This window comes from Kogia breviceps, chromosome 3, assembly GCF_026419965.1.
Source record: "Kogia breviceps isolate mKogBre1 chromosome 3, mKogBre1 haplotype 1, whole genome shotgun sequence".
NCBI classification, from domain to species: Eukaryota; Metazoa; Chordata; class Mammalia; order Artiodactyla; family Physeteridae; genus Kogia; species Kogia breviceps.
In genome coordinates this window covers 169,093,219-169,113,074 of record NC_081312.1, presented here as the reverse complement: position 1 = coordinate 169,113,074, position 19,856 = coordinate 169,093,219, and the positions used below count along the sequence as shown (strand labels likewise).

General features: G+C 45.2%; 1 protein-coding gene across 7 annotated transcripts in view; it reads right to left on the bottom strand.

Moving 5' to 3' along the window:
• Positions 1–19,856, bottom strand: part of CAMK1D (calcium/calmodulin dependent protein kinase ID) — a 429,331-nt gene that overhangs the window by 56,030 nt on the left and 353,445 nt on the right. For all 7 annotated transcript variants that reach the window (XM_059056712.2, XM_059056713.2, XM_059056710.2 and 4 more), the window contains 2 exons: positions 6,034–6,172; positions 1,430–1,556 (listed from right to left, as the gene is read on the bottom strand). In XM_059056712.2, the coding sequence (XP_058912695.1) occupies positions 1,430–1,556; positions 6,034–6,172 (266 nt within the window). The remainder of the gene's footprint in view (positions 1–1,429; positions 1,557–6,033; positions 6,173–19,856) is intronic.

Genomic DNA, 19,856 nt, shown 5'->3' with positions numbered 1-19,856 from the left:
AATCTGTGGCTTCCTTCCCTTCCCCTCATCTTGGTCTCTATTCCCCTCAAGTCTGTTCTTTTCTCCTGAGTTCCTTTAAACGTGCAACAGCTGTGACATTAACAGTGATGACTTAGCGCCTATTATCACGCGAGCACTCGAAGGGCCCTGAAGTGCCTCCCAGGTCTTTCGGAGTTTCCGACCATGCTCTGGGCCCCAGACCCGCTTAGCGTGAGGCCTTCTTCCCTCGGCCGGCCTGGGAAGGTCACGTGGTTGTATCCCCAAACAAACAGGAATGACACTGGTCATATAACATCACCTCCTCTCCTTCAGGGCAGGCTTACTGCTCTCATTAAGAAAAGCCATCGTGGTTTGTACGATGAGAATTCAGCCTTGCTCTCCGTTTTCTCAAAGTCTCTTCCAGTCTCAGTCCTTCCTGCTCTTAGACCTTCCTAGCTTGTACTCACTCTCTCCCCAGCACAAGCTGATGCCTCTACCTGGAACTCTGTCCCCTGACGTTCCCATGGTCGGGGCTGCTTCTCGTCATGAAGGCTAATGCCCGAGTCTCCTCCTGTCCCCTTAACTGTCCCAACCCCTCTTCACACCTGTCATTCTATCATACACTCCCGTTTTGTCTTCTTCATCGCATGTAAGATCTGAAACGTCCCTGTTCACCTGTTTCTTTTCTGCCTGTCTCTCCCAACGAAAAGGTCAGCTCCACGAGGGCAGGTGTTCTGTCTCATTCACTGTCTTCACCCCAGGGCCTAGAGCGGCACCTGGTACATAGCAGGCACTTGCCGGGTGAATGAATACAGTCGCGTAAATGGAAGCCTCAGTAACCTCGCACACAGTTCTGATGGCCTTCCTCCGGGCCCCCAGAAGATGGAAGTTGAGTCTCAGTACGTGTTCAGATCTGCCATAGCCTTTTCTGCATCCTGAGTGTCAGGGACAAAGGATCTCTGGGGTTCTGAGTTTAGAAAAAACTTCAATTCTTGGCTTCTCCAGGACAGATCAGGATTGGCTAATTAAAGAGAGTGACTTGGTCAAGGTTTGAATCAGATTCCTCCTAGCAATAGTTTCTTTCTACGTGTTTCTATCTCAACATTTTGTTTTATGTGTGTTTGCACCTTATTGCCATCCCACATGTCACTGTAAATCATTTAAAAACATAGATACACATGACATATTTCTGGTCTTAGAACCTGGGAATTCACCCAAATCAATTCCTGGCCTCCACACAGGCCCACACCCAAATCAAATGGGATTTCCACCCAACTATTAAAAGGTTTCAGGGGAAATCACTTCCCTTCAAACTCATTCCAGTGTCTCTCAATCTTTTTATTCCTCCCTCAAGGGAAACGAAGGCAGCTGTGATCACGTGCCAGGCTCAAATGCTTAAGACAAGCGGGTCAGGTTGACAAGCGGGAAAACACACACGCACAGTCCTTACCGACATAGCCTGGGGTCCCACAGGCTGTGGACATCACGTCTCCTTTGCCCTCCATTTTGGACAATCCAAAGTCACTGATCATGATTTTGGACTCCTCATCTTGACTGTAGTACAATAGGTTCTCAGGCTAAAAAGAAATGTAAAAAAAAAAAAAAGTTACAATCTGTTTTAAAAGCTGGGTTAATTGTGGGAGCCTCACCAAACCACCAAAACTTAATGACAATGGAACAGACTTGACCTTTAGACACAGTAAATGCCTTAAGAAAAGCAGTGTTTAGCGAAAACAATGCAGGGAGCCTTATATAGTATTGGGCACTTACGGATTTTCAATAAATGTGAGTCTCCTTCTCTTGTTAGTGTTTTCTCTACTTCAGAACAATGAACCGTATATTGAGGCAACTAGAAAGCAGATGCCTCTCAGACTTGTCAATTCATTTCTTGGGTTAGGGGAACGGAGATTCCCAGAAAGAAAACTGCCTTTGCAGGTGCTATTCGGTTTCTTTTTTCTGACCCTTGTCAGCAACCTGTCTCCAACCTAAGGGTCTCTCTCCCCGCCCTAAGGGACGTCCTGTGTCCCGTGTCCATAGCTCGGGCACATACACTGCACTTCCCCCTTTCCTGGGCCAGCTGATAGCCGGGCGCTCCGCTCCCTGGGAGACAGGGGGAGGTCATCACGGAATGAATCGGAGGTGGAAGATCTAGAGCTTTCTAGCCATGTGTCCTTAAAAGCTCTGTTTCTGTAGAAGATGGGTCAAGATGGTTCCTCGTTTGCTTCCCTGACTGTAAAATGTCAGGGCTCAGGCAGCAGTAACGCATGACATGCAGCAAAGGTCCGATTACAGCCCCCGTTTCCACCCCAAGTCTGTACATCAGTGGCACCTCCGTGGCGTCTACGTGGGAGGGGCTTAAGGATGGCAATCCTGGGGTAAACCAGGAGACAGCAAGGTTTCGTTTGTATGACATCTTGTGGAAAATTGGGGAATCTGGTTGTTTCTGGCAAAACATGGGGGCGGGGCTTATGGAGCCGGAGGGAGATGCTGAGTAAGCATCCCCAGACCCTTGCTATCTCTCACGGTAATTTTCCATCCATGACCCCTCACCCTGCTCAACGGCTATACATCCCCATGTGTCCTTGCCACGTGTGCAGTGGAGCCCAGTTCTCTCCCCTAATGCAATGCCCCTCTTGCAGGAGTCTTGAATAAAGTCTTCCTTACCATTTTAACATGTGTCAGAACCATTTTTTTCTTTAACTGAACCCCAAGGAAAAAAATACTACCCCTCACTCAAAATAACATGATACATCATTCACACTGACTTTAATCCTGTGGATGAAGCATAAAATTAGAAGAAAATCAAATGTATGCTTGAGGATGCTTTCAATTACTTTTAAACTAGAATAAAATGGACCAATCAATAGTAGAAATAACAATACTTAGAAAGCAGAGGGAAATAATCTAACCAAACAGTGCATGTGGTTCACGGTTTCTCTGAATGTTTAGGGATTCGCCTTTCATGAACAGTAAGAATCCAATCATGGGTGCAGAGAGAATTTTTTTTTTTAAGTTTCTGATTTTATAACTTCCTGTCCCAGTACTTCTACAGCTGTAAAGTCAAGGATCTCACGCTCCTAGACAAGGCTGCATCCAGGCAGGAGATGGCCTAAGAGCCAAAAATCTCTCCTGATACCTTCCTCCTACAGGAGATGCATTTGGACCAATAAACTGCTCTTCTGAAGGGCAATGAGCAAGGAGGGTTCGATGGACTGGTCATTCTCAGCTTAGGTCAATACTTTTACTTACCTCAAGACCTAGTAAGCAAGCACAGCAGGGCTTTACTTGCGGGGAGGGGTGAACAGGGAAAACGTGGGAGGGGGGCTTCCCTGGTGGTGCAGTGGTTGAGAGTCCGCCTGCCGATGCAGGGGACGCGGGTTCGTGCCCCGGTCCGGGAAGATCCCACGTGCCGCGGAGCAGCTGGGCCCGTGAGCCATGGCCGCTGAGCCTGCGCATCCGGAGCCTGTGCTCCGCGATGGGAGAGGCCACAACAGTGAGAGGCCCACGTACCGCAAAAAAAAAAAAAAAAAAAAAAAGGTGGGAGGGAAGATGGGCTCGGGGGTGACATGGGTGGAGGCCCCCACTAGGCAGTAGGAGGGCTGTGAGGGGTGGAGGGACAGGAGCAGGGAGGGGATCTTACAACGCTTCCTGGGATTCTATGAGGCCCAGGACTCACCCGAAAAACTATTCTTCTGTATTTTACGGCATCTTTGCAAGACGATTCGTGGCCAATGCTTGACTTGGGATGCCAATTCCAACCCTTGTTCACATAACAAGCTTTTAAAAGATCTGAATCAACACTTCCTGTAAAGTTCATGTTATACACAGTCATACTCCTGATCCAGTGATTCTCAACTGGGGACAATTTCGCCCCCCAGAGGACATTTGGCAATGCCTAGAGACATTTTTTGTTGGTCAAAACTTCAGGACTGGTACAGGCATATAGTGGGTAGAGACTGGGGATGCTACTAAACATGCAGAGGACAGCCTCGCACAGCAAAGAATGATCCAGAGCCAAAGGGTAACAGTGCCTAACAGGAGAGGGCAACAGTGGACATTTCGCTTGTTCTGGAAAAAAGACAACTGATCATCTTTAGCAGCTTCTGGGGCAAGAGGACACAGGAATACCTTTCTGAAGGGAGAAAGAGGTATAGCCACCTGTGGGGGTAGGGTAGCATCTCAAATTGTGCTCTCATCTTAAATTAACCCAAGCATGTTCTCTATTGCTCTGGCCTCTATCACAGAGTTTTATTTTCTTAGAGGTTCATAAAAATTTAATTCCTGAACCCCAACTTCCTCCACATACATCAAACTTCTTTGTGCCTCTGAAAGGAGACCACAAAAAAGTCCTAAAATGGTAACATTCTATCCACGATTACAAGCCTGGTGATCTTAAAGTTCTACAGGCTGGGAGCTGCATGTACTTCTCCAAAAGCGTTACCTGCATGTAAAAAACACGATCTCCCATAAAGCCAATCTGGCTTTCTAAGGGGGAAATAAACATTGCCCATCTAGGAAATGGTTTACCTGCTTAGAAATGATTTCTTGTAAGTATATACCACATCACATCTCTACGGTCACTAAACTAACTTGTTCCGGAAGAGCTAGCTGCCTGCTGTGGCCTGGAAGCAGAGAACCGGCATTTGGTGAGGGCACAAGAGAGCAGAGAAGGCACGGCTGCCTGGCACAGAGGCGCCAGCTCACCTTACCTAGCCCTTACCTGGCCCTCGGAAGGACCTGCAAGTCCTGAAGATGAACTACTTGTGCTCACAGCCCATTTCACCCATCAGGAGGCCAGCAAAGGCTGTAAGAAGTCCATCAACGTCCTCAAATACCCCCGTCCAGCAGTTCTCCAAGTGTGGTTCCCAGGCCAACATCAGCATCACCTGTAAACCCCTTAGAAATGCAAGTTCCCGGGCCCCGATGCAGACCTGCAGGATCAGAACCTCTGGGGTAGAGCCAGCAATCTGTGCTTTTACAAGCCATCCAGACAATTCTGACGTAGGCTAACCTTTGGGAGCCACTACCTTAGTCAATGGGAAATGATTAACATGGAGAAAAGAAAAAACTTCACAGTAAATTCCTATGAAAGGAAAAGCCACACCATTTTTTTTACCTTGACAGCCAGTACCAGATAACGGCCAGATGTTAACATTCTGTTTTAACACGTTTACCATTTATTCCTTAAATTGATTTAGACTGCCCGTAGTTGTGTATAGCATGGCTTCAGTACAAAATAATCCCTGTGTTTCTGATAGGAGTGGTGAGTATGTGTGCTGGGGTGAGATTTCTATCTTGACTGGTGCCGTGAGTTCTGGGGGCTGGACCTATAACTGCTGTAGAATGAAGCCACTTTAGAGCCTCGGGTCAACAGCTCAGATTTTTTTCTGTTCCTCAAATTGATGTGTTCGATACCTACCCTTGGTACTATGACACCTACCCTTCGGCATCCACAGAGACCCGCGGGCCAAGGTGAGCAAGGCCCAGATCCTTCAACGCTATTGGTGAAGGGTGAGTATTTCAAAACCTCATAGGGAAAAGATAAGAATGGAACCGACAGGACATTGGGAGAAGGCTGTAACTGTATGTCATTTAACCCATCTTTCTGGATAACCTTTTATTTCCTTTCTCCCTCACCTCACACCCTCTATCTACTGCTCCCTTTCTTTCCTATGGTGGGTTGCACGGAAACAGGGCTGGAATTGGGAAAAGACTGGAGAACTGCACTGGGCAATCTTCATGGCATCCATGTCTTGAACAAAATTACCCTTTAGATAAGCTTGAAGCAATACACAACCTACCTCCCCATGGCCCTTTCGCTGTACAGTGGTTATTAAATGTCCCAAACAATGGCCAGCCCATTGACCTTCATCATCTTTCAAGCTACTTCTGGGTCCCAAAGACCCTGATGACTAACAGTACACAAAGCCCACCATTCATTCCACCCACATCTACATCAAGGCAACCTCATCCCTCCTCTGGAGCCAATCTGCTCCGACAGGTGCATTGTGGGTTGGAAAGCAACTGGAGGGTGTTGCTAAGCAACAGCCTCACCTTGAGGTCCCTGTGGACAATGCCCATTCTATGGAGATAGTAGACAGCATCCAAGACCTGGCGGATCAGGGTGCTGGCATCTTTCTCTGTGTAAAATCCCTTCTCCACTATCCGGTCAAACAGCTCTCCACCAGATACACTGTTAACAAAAAAAAGAGAGAGAACAAATCAGTATAAGTTAAAAAAGATGTGTTAAATTGTTCAGTGGAAACTACCAATAAGACCTTTCAATATGGTGAAAAGACCCAGACTTTACTTCAAAAATTAATCCATTTTCAGATTTAAATGTGGTCCCCTTATTCCCCATTAGCTACATCAGGGCAGTGTTTCTATGTCATGATGGTACGGATGGTCCAGGACGAAATAAAGTAAATAAAAATAAACCAGGATCCATGGACTAGCCAGGCCTGAGAAGTTTCTCTTGGCCTTGGCCTCCATCCTGCTGGGACAGCATTAACTCAGAATAACCTTCCAGAATATCAGCATCATCAGTTATAGGGTGATGACACTGGATAAGATGCCTCCTTTGCATGCGAGCATAGCCTTAAAGGTTTGGGTGGTGGGAGGGGTGCTGTGGGCAAAGCAGGAAGCAGCCAACAGGACGTCGGGGTTCTTGACCCAGTTCTGCCCCTAAGATGCCGAGAGGATGGGCACTCCTGGAATCTTTGCATCTCAGTCTTTTTTATCTGTAAAATGATGTTGTTAATCTAGTCGACCACTCCCTGAGAGGCATCAGAGCCTCAAAGCCACTTGTGATTTGCAAAAAGAGATAGAAAAACGACACTCCATTACATTGTTTTACTTTGGTTTTTGTTGAGAATATTTCATTTCAATTTCTTTGAATTTCAGATTGCATTACCATTTTTTTTTTTGTATTTATCAAAAGGGGACCTAGGTCGCTAAAGGTTAAAAAGCCTTGGTGGACAGAGACCCTTTCAGCTCTGAGTTGAACAAAGTAACGGAATTGTAAAATCCTGAATAGAAACAATTCAACTGATACCTTTGCCTTCAAATTCTTGGAGTACAGACTTCTCTAAGAAAAACAATGCTTTGTGCAAATAATTAAGCCATCCCTTGAAATTAGCTTCAAGGGATATATCAGCACTATTTTAATAAAAGAGAAAAAAATTTTCCAAAAACAAAATGAAAAAGGTGTAAGTGAAACGTTAAGATCATAAAAGTTTCACAAACAACTTTTACATCTTTAAAAGACAGGCCCCAGCACTAACACACACACATACACTAACACACAAAGCTATGATTCATTTTCTTCGAGTCAACGCAATTCATGTTCAATAACTGAGCCACTGAAATGTTCTTTTTAAAAAAACTAATAAAACACAATTGCAGCTATAAAAGGCCTATGTATTAGAGTTTTTCCCATTACATATAATCATTCCAAGCCATACTGCACTTGCATAATGTCTCATTTCCAAAGCAAACTGAGCAATCTAGATAAAACAAGAAGGAGGCTCAGGAGAAATAAAAAGCAATTCAAAGAGTGAAAAGAAATACAAACAGAGGAGCAAATACATACTGACGACCATGTTGTCTACATTATCCATCCTTAGGTAAGCCCAGATCCCAAGACATTCCCTCTCAGCAACTCACATCAAGTTCTCGCCACTCTTCATTTTTCTGGAACCTTCTTCCAATGATTTCAATGGAAGAACTTTGCAGAGCTTGAGGATGTATTACAGGAGATGCACAGTCGCCAGGGGTAGGGTGAACCTGCGTGCATTCACTTGGAGGCATTCACTTCACTGAATCATTTATTCAATCATTCATTCCACGTGTTCTGGGCGCCCACTAGGTGCAGCCACCCTGTGCGGTTGGTGCCAATCAAGGTGGCATTAGCTGCGCCGGAGGAAAACCCTGTCTTGATTGTGCCCCTCCTCATTCCCTACCTCAGCCCACCTTCAAGAATGGCACTGCTTACTAGTGTTCTGGTGCTTTCTTACCGCTGGGCTGCCTGCTACTCACACCCTCTGCAAGGTGCTGGAAGCCCTCGAGCAACATTGCTCACCCCTGGGACTTCCCTGGTGGTCTAGCAGTTAACAACTCCGCATTCCCAATGCAGGAGCAATCCCTGGTACGATCCCTGGTCAGGGAACTAGATCCTGCATGCCACAACTAACACCCGGCACAGCCAAGTAAATCAATCAATCGATAAATAATAATTTTAAAAAGCTCACCCCTTCCTCCACCTCCCACCCTTAGCACTCTATGACCTGCACTTTGCCAGATCCCTTCCCTCCCTCAAAACTAATCTTTCCTGCTTCCCATTCTCTCAAAGTCAACCTCTCTGCAATATAAGGTATTAATAGTCATTGCATAATATTTTCTCTGTGATAGGTCAGCAATGCAATAAGAATCGAATCATTAGAGTTGACGTTTAAGGTACTTCTGTCACATGTAGTTGTCAGGGTCTCAATTTTCTGCACATTTAGTAAGTATCTCACGTCTTAAATTCCAAACGGCACCAGGGATTTATTTTTCTGAACATTGCTCAGAAAGAATGTGATTTCCTTAGAAATCAAGGAACAGGGGGAAAGTTTAAAACACTTGCCAATAAAAAATGTAACAATACTGATAAAAATACCTTAAAGTTTGTAAATCACTTTATACTTCCCAGAAATCTCCTTAAGCAAACATTTCAAAAGGCCATTCTTACAGACTGAATGCTTGTACGCACCCCCCCCGCCCCCCATCCCCCAATTCATATGTTGAAGCTCTAACTGTCCCCCTCCCCCCAACTGTGTGATGGTATTTGGAGGTGGGAATTTGTGGAGGTAATTAGGTTGTTGAGGTCACGGGGGTGGGGCCTTGATGATGGAATTAGTGTCTCCATGAGAAGAATAAGGGACACCAGAGAGTTTTCTTTCTCTAAGCCATGTGAGGACCTAGTGAGAAGGCAGCCATCTGTAAGCCAGGAACACAGGCCTAACAGGAACCAAATATGCCAGCACCTTGATCTTAGACATCCCAGACTCCAGAACTGTGAGCAATACATCTCTGTCCTTTAAGCGGCCCAGTCGCTGGTATTTTGTTATGACAGGCTGAGCTAAGACACACAATCATTTTCAAAATCACTTGTGAACAACCAGAAGCCCGGAACCACTGATAAAGAAATAAATTTAGAATTGTGGTGAGGGGTGTGTCTCATTTTCAGGCTGGCAGGACACGTGAAGGTTGGGGTGGTGGGCTGCTGAGCTGACAGGTTGTTTGCTTGAGTCAATATCCTTCTACGGCAAGCTTCCAACGTGTGCGGTTTAAAGGTCCTCTTTAGAAATGGAGTTCCCCAATGAAAACACGCAAAGCATCAGAATGTAGTTGGAAGGATCAGGGGTCAAGGTGATTGGAGAAAAGGAGTAGGACCATAATAACAGGTCAATAAATAAAATTACTTAATGGCAGCTATGGGAGAGAGGTTCAGCTTTAGGGGGATGTAGCTATATAGAAGGAAACTGGCTACCAAAGACTAAGGGAGCAGAAGACAGGAATATGGTTTGAAAATTCTCTACTCCTCTCAATTTGAACTTGGACATTTATTTCAAATAACCTGCCTTTGCAGTGAACTTGGGTTTGCTCAGTCTCCGATCTTCCTTGCCTATTACACTGCACTGCTATGACTGTATGTGAATCTTAACTATGCAAAAACCAAATAGTTGGACGTAATGATCTCAATAAAATTTGTTTACTTGCAAAAATTTAAGTAATGCAAATCTCTTCAAATTAAAAAATAGTCAAGAAACAGAATTTCAAAGTTTCTGGATCAAGTAAGCTAAGTTTTGATTCTATACTGTAATATATTCTGTAATGTACTATTATATACAACTTTGTCAGTATGCCATGCATCCACTGTTAATACTGGGCAAACCATGTTGTTTTTTACATGCATTTGAACTTCTCCATCTGATTTTGGTAGATATTTTCCTCTTACTTTAAGATTTACTGCTAATTATAGTCTAAAATGTTTTATATCTTACATCACCCACACGTTCATTCAAAAATGGTACTTGTGCTAATGCTGAAAAATGGGCTCCAAAAATCTATTACTCTAGAAGTTAGATTTAATAAAATATGAAAAAGGCCAATGGAAAACAGAAATATGTCACCCCCAAATACGCCCCTTAGACATAAAATTATTTTGAACTGAAGGCAGTTAAGAAGCAAGTAAATGTAAAAGACGCTCGCACTTTTCTGTTCGAAGGCAGGAAATAAATTCTCCTTTCACTGGAGACAGACTCTTATCAGCCCAGAGTGAAACTGGCAAGCGAACCATGTTCAACTAACCCTCACCATCTTAGTTACATGTCTTCACCACTTCCTAACCCTATTACAAACTCCTCTGTCCTGTCCATTCTTCACAAATTTATTGTTTGCCTAAAAGGTATAAAAGCTTCCTGCTCTGGTCACTTCTTGAGGTCTTCATTCCCTTGTGAAGCCTCCTGTGGATATGTAAAAATTCAATAAAATGTGTTTCCTTTTTCTCCTATTCATCTGTCTTTGTGAGCTTCCTCTTCAGATCCAGCCAGGGACCGTCTGAGGGTTAAAGAAAAAAACTTCTTCCTTCCCAAAAAGGCCACACAGTGTAGTGCTGTGCTATTAATATTAGAGACGGGAGTCTGAGAAATATTAGCGCTGATACTGGGGATGATAAAAAGCAGTGTTACAGCAGATATGCCCTGAAATTCACAAGAATGTCAGATAACTAGGCAGCGCCAGTGTGAAAGACCCGGGAGGCGGGGCTACAAGAGCCACATGGCTTAATGTGCCCCAGAGCGAGGCTGGTTACAAATGCGTGTTTTCTAAGAACCATTTCCCCTATTTAATCCTAAGGGGAAGAAGGTAGTCCTGAAACATACAGGTTGTGACTGAGAGGCTGCAAACAAAGCATTTTTCAACTGTGAAACCCCAAGGCCCAGATGACAGAAATTTCTTTTCACCCAGCCTGGAGAAAGATAAAGACCACCATCAGTCTTGGCCTCAATCGAATCCCAACTTGGCAGCCCCTGGAACTTCCTTCCTCCCATGCAGGGCACCCGCTTCTCTCTGTCCCCTGATCCTCACGACTTCATGTGTCTTTGGTGCCCTCACTCTCTGCTACTGGGGGGACTCTCTCACCCACCCTGGGACGATTAAGGGTTTATGTCATGAAAACTCTGTCCTCAATATTTCCCTCCTTCAACAAATCCCACTCTAATAATCAAAATATCTTTATTCTCAGAATTCAGTTTCACAGCATCTTCCCAGCCTCAATCTGTTCAGAAATTTCCAAAACACAAACACATGCCTCTCCGTGGAACGGGGCCGAGAAATGTAACCCTTTGTGTGCCACTGCATTTTGATTCTGGCTCTTCTCCCTTCTCAGTGTCTGGGTGTTGTGGACTGAATTGTGTCCCCCAGCCCCCAATTTTTTTATGTTGAAATCCTAACAGACGCCCACCGCTGCCCTCCCCGGCCAAAGTACAACTCAGAATGTGACTATATTTGGAGACGGGGCCTTTAAAGAGGTAATTAAAGTTAAATGAGGTCATACAGGTCTAGTGAGAGGAGACACCAGGGATGAACACAGAGTCTGGACCCTGTGAGGACACAGTGAGAAGGCAGCTGTCTGCATGCCAAGGACAGAGGTTCCAGGAGAAGCCGACACGCTGATCTTGGACTTCCAGTCTCCAGGATGCTGAGGAAATAATTTCTGTTGTTTCAAGTCACCCAGTGTGTGGTATTTTGTGATGGCAGCCCAAGCAGACAAATACACTGGTCAACTAAAGGATAGTCCACATTTGTGTACTGTATCTTTGAATGTATACTCTCTTTATATTTTTTTCAAGGTTTATTGGGGGAAAACATTTTTGCTACTTTACTTGCATTGTATGCCTTTTTATTCACCTAATCAAATAGTCTTGCATCAAGTGATAAAATATGCTGTCCCTGTTTCCAAGGGGTACACAGTCCAGTGTGTATGGGGGGGTGGTGGGTGACCAAGATACACAGACAAGAAAAACACAGTACAGATGGTTCTGATGTTGAAGGGAGAGGGGGTGAAGGTGTTTTGGAAGACCGCAGAAGGCCAGGGGACAGGGCAGGAAAAAGTGAATCGGAGCTGTCTTAAAGGAGGAGCAGTATTTAGTCAAGTGGAGAAAAGTCCAGTGGGCAGGCAGAGTCCAGTCATTTGAACAATCATGAAAGGAGTTTTTGCTGAATTAATTTTCAGGGAAATAGAATCAATGAAAGAAACGTTAAGTGAGTACCTTCTATAAGCCCACCACGGGGCATGCAGTTAGTCTCTATTTGGGGAGCTACAAACTAAGTTCAAGTTGACCATCAAGACCACTAGCAACGAATGACTTGCCAGACTGTGATCCAGGCTGGTTGACCACAGGACGTCATAGATGGGAGAAATCCGTGGTTAGAGAAGGTTCCTGAAGGAGGTATCTGAACCTCCTTTGTGTCCTCAGTCTAGCACAGCACTCACTGAATGGCACAAAGGTGCTGGCTGATTCCTGAAGAAAGGCGTTAGGAGGAAGATCATGACAGGCAGGGAGAAGAGGGAGACGCAGGAACGGACAAGATATGCAAAGAAGCCAGACTAATCTAGAAGATGTGACCGGTGAGGATGAGTCAAATCACAAAGGATTCTGGAAACCACGCAGCAGAGACTGGACCGCACTTAATTCTAAGCTGCTTGTGATCTAAGGCAACCCACTTCTGAGAGAGATGCTACTGAGAGTGTAACCATCTGTGCATGTGGACATGGAGGGGAGGGACATCTTGGAACCAAAGTCCTTTTGCAGGGTGTGCACCCTGTCCTCCAAAGCAGGTCTCTGTCCCTGCCATCCTGGAGGCCTACTGCTTTTACAGTCTCGGTCCTGCAGGCTTCCTACCACCTTTAGATGTGCTCACAAGAGCACATCTAAAATCCATTCCTCCAACTCCACGTCAGCCAGCTCTGTAGTGTGCACTGATTTTCCATCCATCCAGGCAACAACTTTCACTGCCTTTGGTGGGGACTCAGTGATCCCTAACAATCATCTCTCGCCGTTTTCCAACTATGCCCCTCCAGCTTCCATCCAGCTGCCCCTAAAGGCTGGCCAGGAGAAATGTGCTTACAGCCAAAACAATGGGTAAGAAAGAGGTGAAGGTGTTTTAATTTTGTATATGAAACGTGCTCGCTGAGACTCTGATAGAGAAATTCTACTTTTGCATTACTCATAAGAAAAGGACGAAAAGTTTTGTTGAAAAAAATTATTAGCATGCTCAAGATTAAAACAGCTAATCTCTTCCATCACCTGTCCACATTCCCAAAAAAGATAAGTTAATTACAAAATCATTTTTATGGGCCCAGCGTGCTGCCACTGCACTGCCCTGCTACAAATCATTTTTAGATTTTTGTATTCTAAGAGGGCAAAGCGTGTCTCATCCATACTGAATCCCCAGGATTGATGACTTATATTCTAGTGAAGGAGGAAGAGAAAGGAAATAAATGAATAGGTAAACGTGAAACATTCAGAGAGTTCAAAACGCTGTGGGGAGATAGAAACAAGCCTGAGATGAGTATGTGGTGGAGCCACTTTTATGTGGGTTCCGAGATGGCCCCACTGGATGACAGGGAAGAGCCAGCCCAGTGATGACTGGGGAGAGCTTCTGGGCAAAGGGGTGAGCCTGTCCTAAGACCCTTAGGACAGCACAGGTCTTTCTTAGGGTATTTGGGGACCAAAAGCAAAGTCATGGTGACTCGAATCTGGTGGGCAGAGTAGAGTGGTTGAGCAAGACGAAGGCTCAGGTCATGCAGGGCCATGTGTTATGGGTTGAATGTTTATGTTCCCCACCCACCCCCACCAAATTCATATGTTGACCTAACCCACAAAGTGATGGGATTAGGAAGTGGAGCTTTTGGGAGGTAATCAGGCCACGAGGGTGGAGCCCTCATGAATGGGATTAGTGCCCTCATCAGAGACCCCAGAGAACTAGCTGGCCCTACTTCCACGTGAGGACACAAGAAGTTGGCAGAACCTGGAAGAGGCCTCTTACCAGAATGCAACCACGCTGGCACTCTGATCTGGGACTTCCAGGCTCCAGAACTGTGAGAAACAAATTTCTGTCGTCTATAAGCCGTACTTTGTTATGGCAGCCCAAATGGAAAAAGAGGCCACGTCAACTAAGATTTAAACAGGGGGTTTATTCTACATCATATGAGGTGTCATTGGAGAGTTTTCAGCCAGGAGACAGGGGAACTGGTTTACAGTTTTCAAAAATCACTCTGGCTGCCTGCAGTGTGGACAATAGGTTATAGAGCAAAAGTGGAAGAAGGCAGATCATTGCGGAGCCACTGTAGTGATCCATGTGACAGAGAGGCTGGTGGCTCAGCTTGGGGAACACTGGAGTCTAAGAGAAGTATACAGACATGAGGTATGTTTTCAAGACACAGTAGACAAGACTAACTGATGAAGCTGATATAAGGCATGCTGGAAGGGGAAGAATCAAGAATGCCTCCTAGATTTTTGACTTGAGGAACAGCTAGATTATTTGAAAAGGGGGTCCCTGGTGAAAGAACAAATTTGGAGGGGTTAAAAACAACTAGGGCAGTACTGACCACCAGTACTTCCTGTGATGGTGGAAGTGCTTTTTATCTGCAATCTGATGTGGTGACCACTACTCATTGAGAGCTACGGTGCATTTGACATGTGGCTAGTGCAACTGGAAAACTGACTTTTAAATCTTATTTAATTTTAATTAATGTATTAACTAATGTAAATAGCTCCATGGCACTACCATAGTGGATTGCATAGATCTTGAGCCTTGGGTAGGATATGGAAGTCTGAGATGCCTGTTGGATGGAGATGCCAAGCAGGTAGCCATAGATACGAGCCTGAAGGTCATGGGGAGGATTAGGGCTAGAGTTCAAAACTAGCAAGTCACCAGCAGGCAGATGGTCTTCAAAGCCAAGAGGGCAGACCTGACCCCCTGGAAGAGTGTAGCTGGATAAGGGAAAGGCATCTGAGTGCTGGGGATGCCAACACTCAGATAAGGATGAGCCAGCAAAGGACCAGACAGAAGTAGGAAGCAAAGGAGGCGTGTGGGGCCATGGAAATCTAGGAGAAGGGTCTAGTCAACCCTGACAGATGCTGCTGAGAGATGAGGGCAGAGAAATGTCCATTGTATTTACGAAGATGAAGATCAGGGCTGGAGGCGAAGAGCTGGGAGTCATTGGCATATGAGATGGCTTCTAGACCTTGGGACTGGAGATGTCCGAGTACAGGATTGGCCTCTCTGAGCCTCATTTTCTCAACTATACAAGGGGTAATTATGCCTGATCTAAGAATTAAGTGAGGGGACTTTCCTGGTGGTCCAGTGGGTAAGACTGTACGCTCCCAATGCAGGGGGCCCAGTTTCAATCCCTGGTCCGGGAACTAGATCCCACATGCATGCCGCAACTCAACATGCAGCAGCAAAGATCCCGCCTGCCGGTGCAGGCAAAATAAATAAATTAATTAATTAATTTTAAAAAAAGAAAAAGAATTAAGTGAGACAATGAAGGGAAAATCCCTAGGCCGACTCCTGGTGTGCTGCAGTGCTTTGTCAATATCGGTGCCCTTCTCCCTTTTCTGCAGGGGATCAGGGGCAGGAGCCAACCACTGACTGACAAGGGATCAGTGTGAAGGGAGCTGCAAGAAACAGGGAGTTGCAATGGGAGGAGGGTGACATAGGGCTTCAGGCTGAACAGTCAGGAGAGTCCCCTGCTCTCTTCTCTGCTCCGTACAGACAAGCTGGGCTTTTTGAAGATATCCATGCACCTGATTAGGATGGAAATGTGTGACAATGTCAGCCTTCTTACGTAATCTCACAACTTTGTATTGTGACTTCTGTATTAATTAGATGCATTTCTATCACCTTCTATAATGAGGACTTGCAATGTGAGGGTCAGAACGTTTTTGACCTCCGATGGCACATTTCCAGAGACGTTCTAGGTTAATGAAATACTAATAGATGCGCCAGAGCCCCAAGCAGTGACCTTGTGGTAGAACGTACACAGTATGGGCTTTATATTAACAGACGTTCTTGAATATATCAAATACAATTTTTGGAAAAATTCTGTAATGAAATGTTTGTTACATACCGGCCTTCCCACCGTTAGTTCCAATGAGGAAAATTTCACTTGGCAACAATTTTGTTTCTTTTGCAATTTTCTAGTATTAAAATAATTTTGCCTTCCTTGAGTAGATAACAACTGGAAGAGATTGGAGACGGCTCTGGAATAGGTCTGGGGTATGGCGTGGTTACAGGTAGTCTGCAAAATTGCTAACTCCCACGTAGGGAATTGCCAGTTGGCTGTAAGCACAGCTTTGCCCACCTTGGGTGAGTTTGCTCAAAACTAACGGAGAACAACGATGCAATTTTACATATGCTCAGAGATTCAGAATCTGAAGACAACTTGATGGGGTCCCAATTTTATGACAAGCCTAAAAAAAATGCATTGAATTCCTCTGTCCAGCTTTAATTTAGTATATGTATTTATATTCATTCTAGTGTTTCTCAGCCAATCTGTACTGAAAATCTTACCGCAGATGCATGGGACAGCACATGCATTCAGGTAATATGAGAAAGTTCTAACAGTGCCTTCAAAAAAACACAACCAAAATAAAAATGGTCTACCTATCGTTCAGACTTCATTAAGTCTGCGGAGTTCAAGTTCACTTTCTATCAATAGCGTCGACAAATGTACAAGATCACAGCTGCCCACTGTAGGGTTCCCTGGCTCTGGGCCACCTTTGTACCTGTTGAATCCTCACATATTTTTAGCTTTCTAATTCCCACTCATCATTTAGATCGTAGCTTGAATATCACTACTTCAGAAAAGCCTTTCCTGACCCCAGATCAGATCAGGTCCTCCCTTCCTCCTGCCCCATTACATTCTCTCTTAGCATCTGTATTTCTGCCCAGCACTCATCAGGTAGAACCGACTGTTGGCATATTTGTCTGTGTAATGCTTGTCCTCCTACTCTGCCCCTGCCTATTCCAGACTGTGACATCCACGAAGGCAGAGGCAATGCCAACCTCTTCACTGACACTGTTTTACCCAGGACCTGGCCAGGTACCTGGCACAGACAAAAAGCTAACCAAACAGATGTTGAATAAAGAAAGATTTTGCACACACATACACAGAAAACAAAACAGTGAGTGGGATCTGGGTGTAGCTGGGCACGGCATACACAAGCAGTCATGCAAATCCTCAAAGCACATGCCACGGAGGGCACAACAGAAGTGTGCTGAGGCCTACCTCATCCATCAACCCACCCATCCATCCATCCACAATTCTCCCAGGCACCTAAAGTTGCTACTGGTCTGCATGCTCTACCTATGTCTCTCCAATCATACCTCCCCCTGACCTCTTCTGCTCTGCATTTTGCTTTTTTGCCTGGAAGAGGCACCCTCACTGAAGGATGTTCTAGGGCCCCCGACGCACCCAGTGAATGGTTCTCCCACCTGGCTGGTCCTGGCTTTGCCCAGGTACCCTGAGACTTTGTAAATTCCCCTCAATAGAAGATTACCTAAAAGCATCTAAATAAGAGAACCCTTCAGCATATTTTTATAACCATCCGTTTAAAAATCATGTCAAAAATCCATTTAGAATGATTTGTTAAAGGGTGAGTTATGAGTGATATAGAGCAGGGTGTGGGGACAGAGTGACCCCCAGCGTGTAAGTGCCTGTCTGGTACTGTCATGACCTAATCCGTGCCCCACGGGCTGGATGCGGCAGATCAAAACAGACCAGAGCCGTTTGCAGAACGAGAAAGCAGTGAAGCCATCAAACTTTGCTGTCGTTGGCGAATTTCGATTGATAACTGTTTTAAACATTCCCTCGTCATTGCGCAAATACACGTTATACGCTGAAATGGCTTCTTCAGTTAATTTGCTCTTTTAGACTGAAGATAAGGAAACAGACCAGGTTCCAGACATTTCACGTAAGTATCCACTATTGCTCTCTCTCACTCAGCCCAAATTCCTCCAAGTCTGAGAATATATAACAAAACCTCCACTCATAGACTCACATATTTCCCATGTGTTCTAGTCCCTTATTGTGCAAAAAGAAGTCTTGCTGATGGACTTCCATTTTTTTCTAGCACCCACACATTTACCCTCCACGTGTAGCGGAGTGACATAAGATGTATCATGACACTGAATGTGATCACTGCAACATATCTGAAGATAACATATGACAACCTACAAAACCTCATTATGGTTGTGTTAAGTATGAGCCTTAACATAAAAACAAAGAAAGGTTTTCTCCAAAGTTAATAGGTCTTCGAAAGGTGGATACCACTAACCCCGAGGGATGAAGAAAAGCCTTGTGAAAACCATCCTGAATCTGGGTGGTAATTTACTACCTCCGAGGCGCCACGCCCGAAACGTAGGAGCTGCCTTTACATAAAGATTGACAGTCAAAGTGTGGATAACTGGTAAGACCTAAAGTTCCTGCTTTCACACCTGAAATTATCTCTTTATAAAAACAAATTGTTTGCTAAAATAAGAGTATGAAACTTTAGCTACAATCAAAGTTAACAGAGAAACAGAAGTCATGGAAAGGATTCGGGCCTCTTCAGGCCACTCTTGGCTCATCAGCCATCACCGCCAATGAACATTTGGGGCCTCTCCCTACTCTGTCTGCCGCCAGCAGGAGCTGGGAGACGTGGGCGCGGTAAAGAGCCCTTTCTGGTGGTCTGTGTATATATAGCCACTGTCCTTGTCCCCAGAAAAATCATTCTGGTCAGCCAGTGACCCCAAATCAGAAGCCTGTAGCAACTACCAGTGGTTTTTCAGGTTCCAAAGAGAAAGCTCCTTCTAGGAACTCTCTTCTTTCCCTCTTCATGGTCTAAGCCTGTCCCCAGGGAGGACTGCGAGCCACACACCCTGCCTGCCCGCCCCTCTCCTGACCGGGAACCCGAGTCCCTGGGTTCTCACGAGCCTCCTACGTCCTCCCGCTCTGCTCTCTCAATGTCTGGGCGTGGATGGCTCTTCACCGCTGCAGTTCCACAGCAGACCTCTGACAGAATTACTCCTTTCTCGAGATATTTCGGAAAGACACACCCAGCACGCTTGCTTTTGAACTGTTTAAAATATACATTTAACAAATAAGGAAAGTTTAAATATCAGGAGCTGTGAAGAGTGAAGAAAGGAATTAAGTTGTATTGTCCTGGGCCAGACCAGAAGCCGGGATAATGTCTTAGCTTCCCTTTGCTGCATCTCTGACTGGGGTTTTGATGGCTGATTTTATTTGTCAGTTTGACTGGAACACAGGGTATCCAGGTATTTGGTCAAATGTTATGCTGGGTGTGTCTGTGAGGGTGTTTGGGGATGAGATTAACATTTGAGTTGATGAACTGAGTAAAGGACATTGCCCTCTGCAATGGAGATGGGCCTCAACCGATCAGTTGAAGGCCTACATAGAACAAAAAGGTTGAGAAAGAGGAAACTCCTCCTGCCTGAATTCCTTCTAGTTGAGCATTGGTATCTTTCCTGCCTTTGGACTTGAACCAAAATGTCGGCTCTTTCCAGGTGTTGAACCTTTGAACTACAACTACACCACTGGCCCTCCTGGACCTCCAGCCTGCTGACCCTCCCCTGCAGATCATGGGACTTGTCAGCCTCTAACAAAGTGTGAGCCAGTTCCTTACAATAAATCTCATGTATGTGCACATCCTATTGGCTCTGTTCCTCTGTAGAACCCTGATGAATATATTAACGAATACAGGGACTTTCAGCTTCCGGGTCTCGGAAGCTTCTGGGAGTTTATAGGACTCCTTGGCTTAACCCCAATG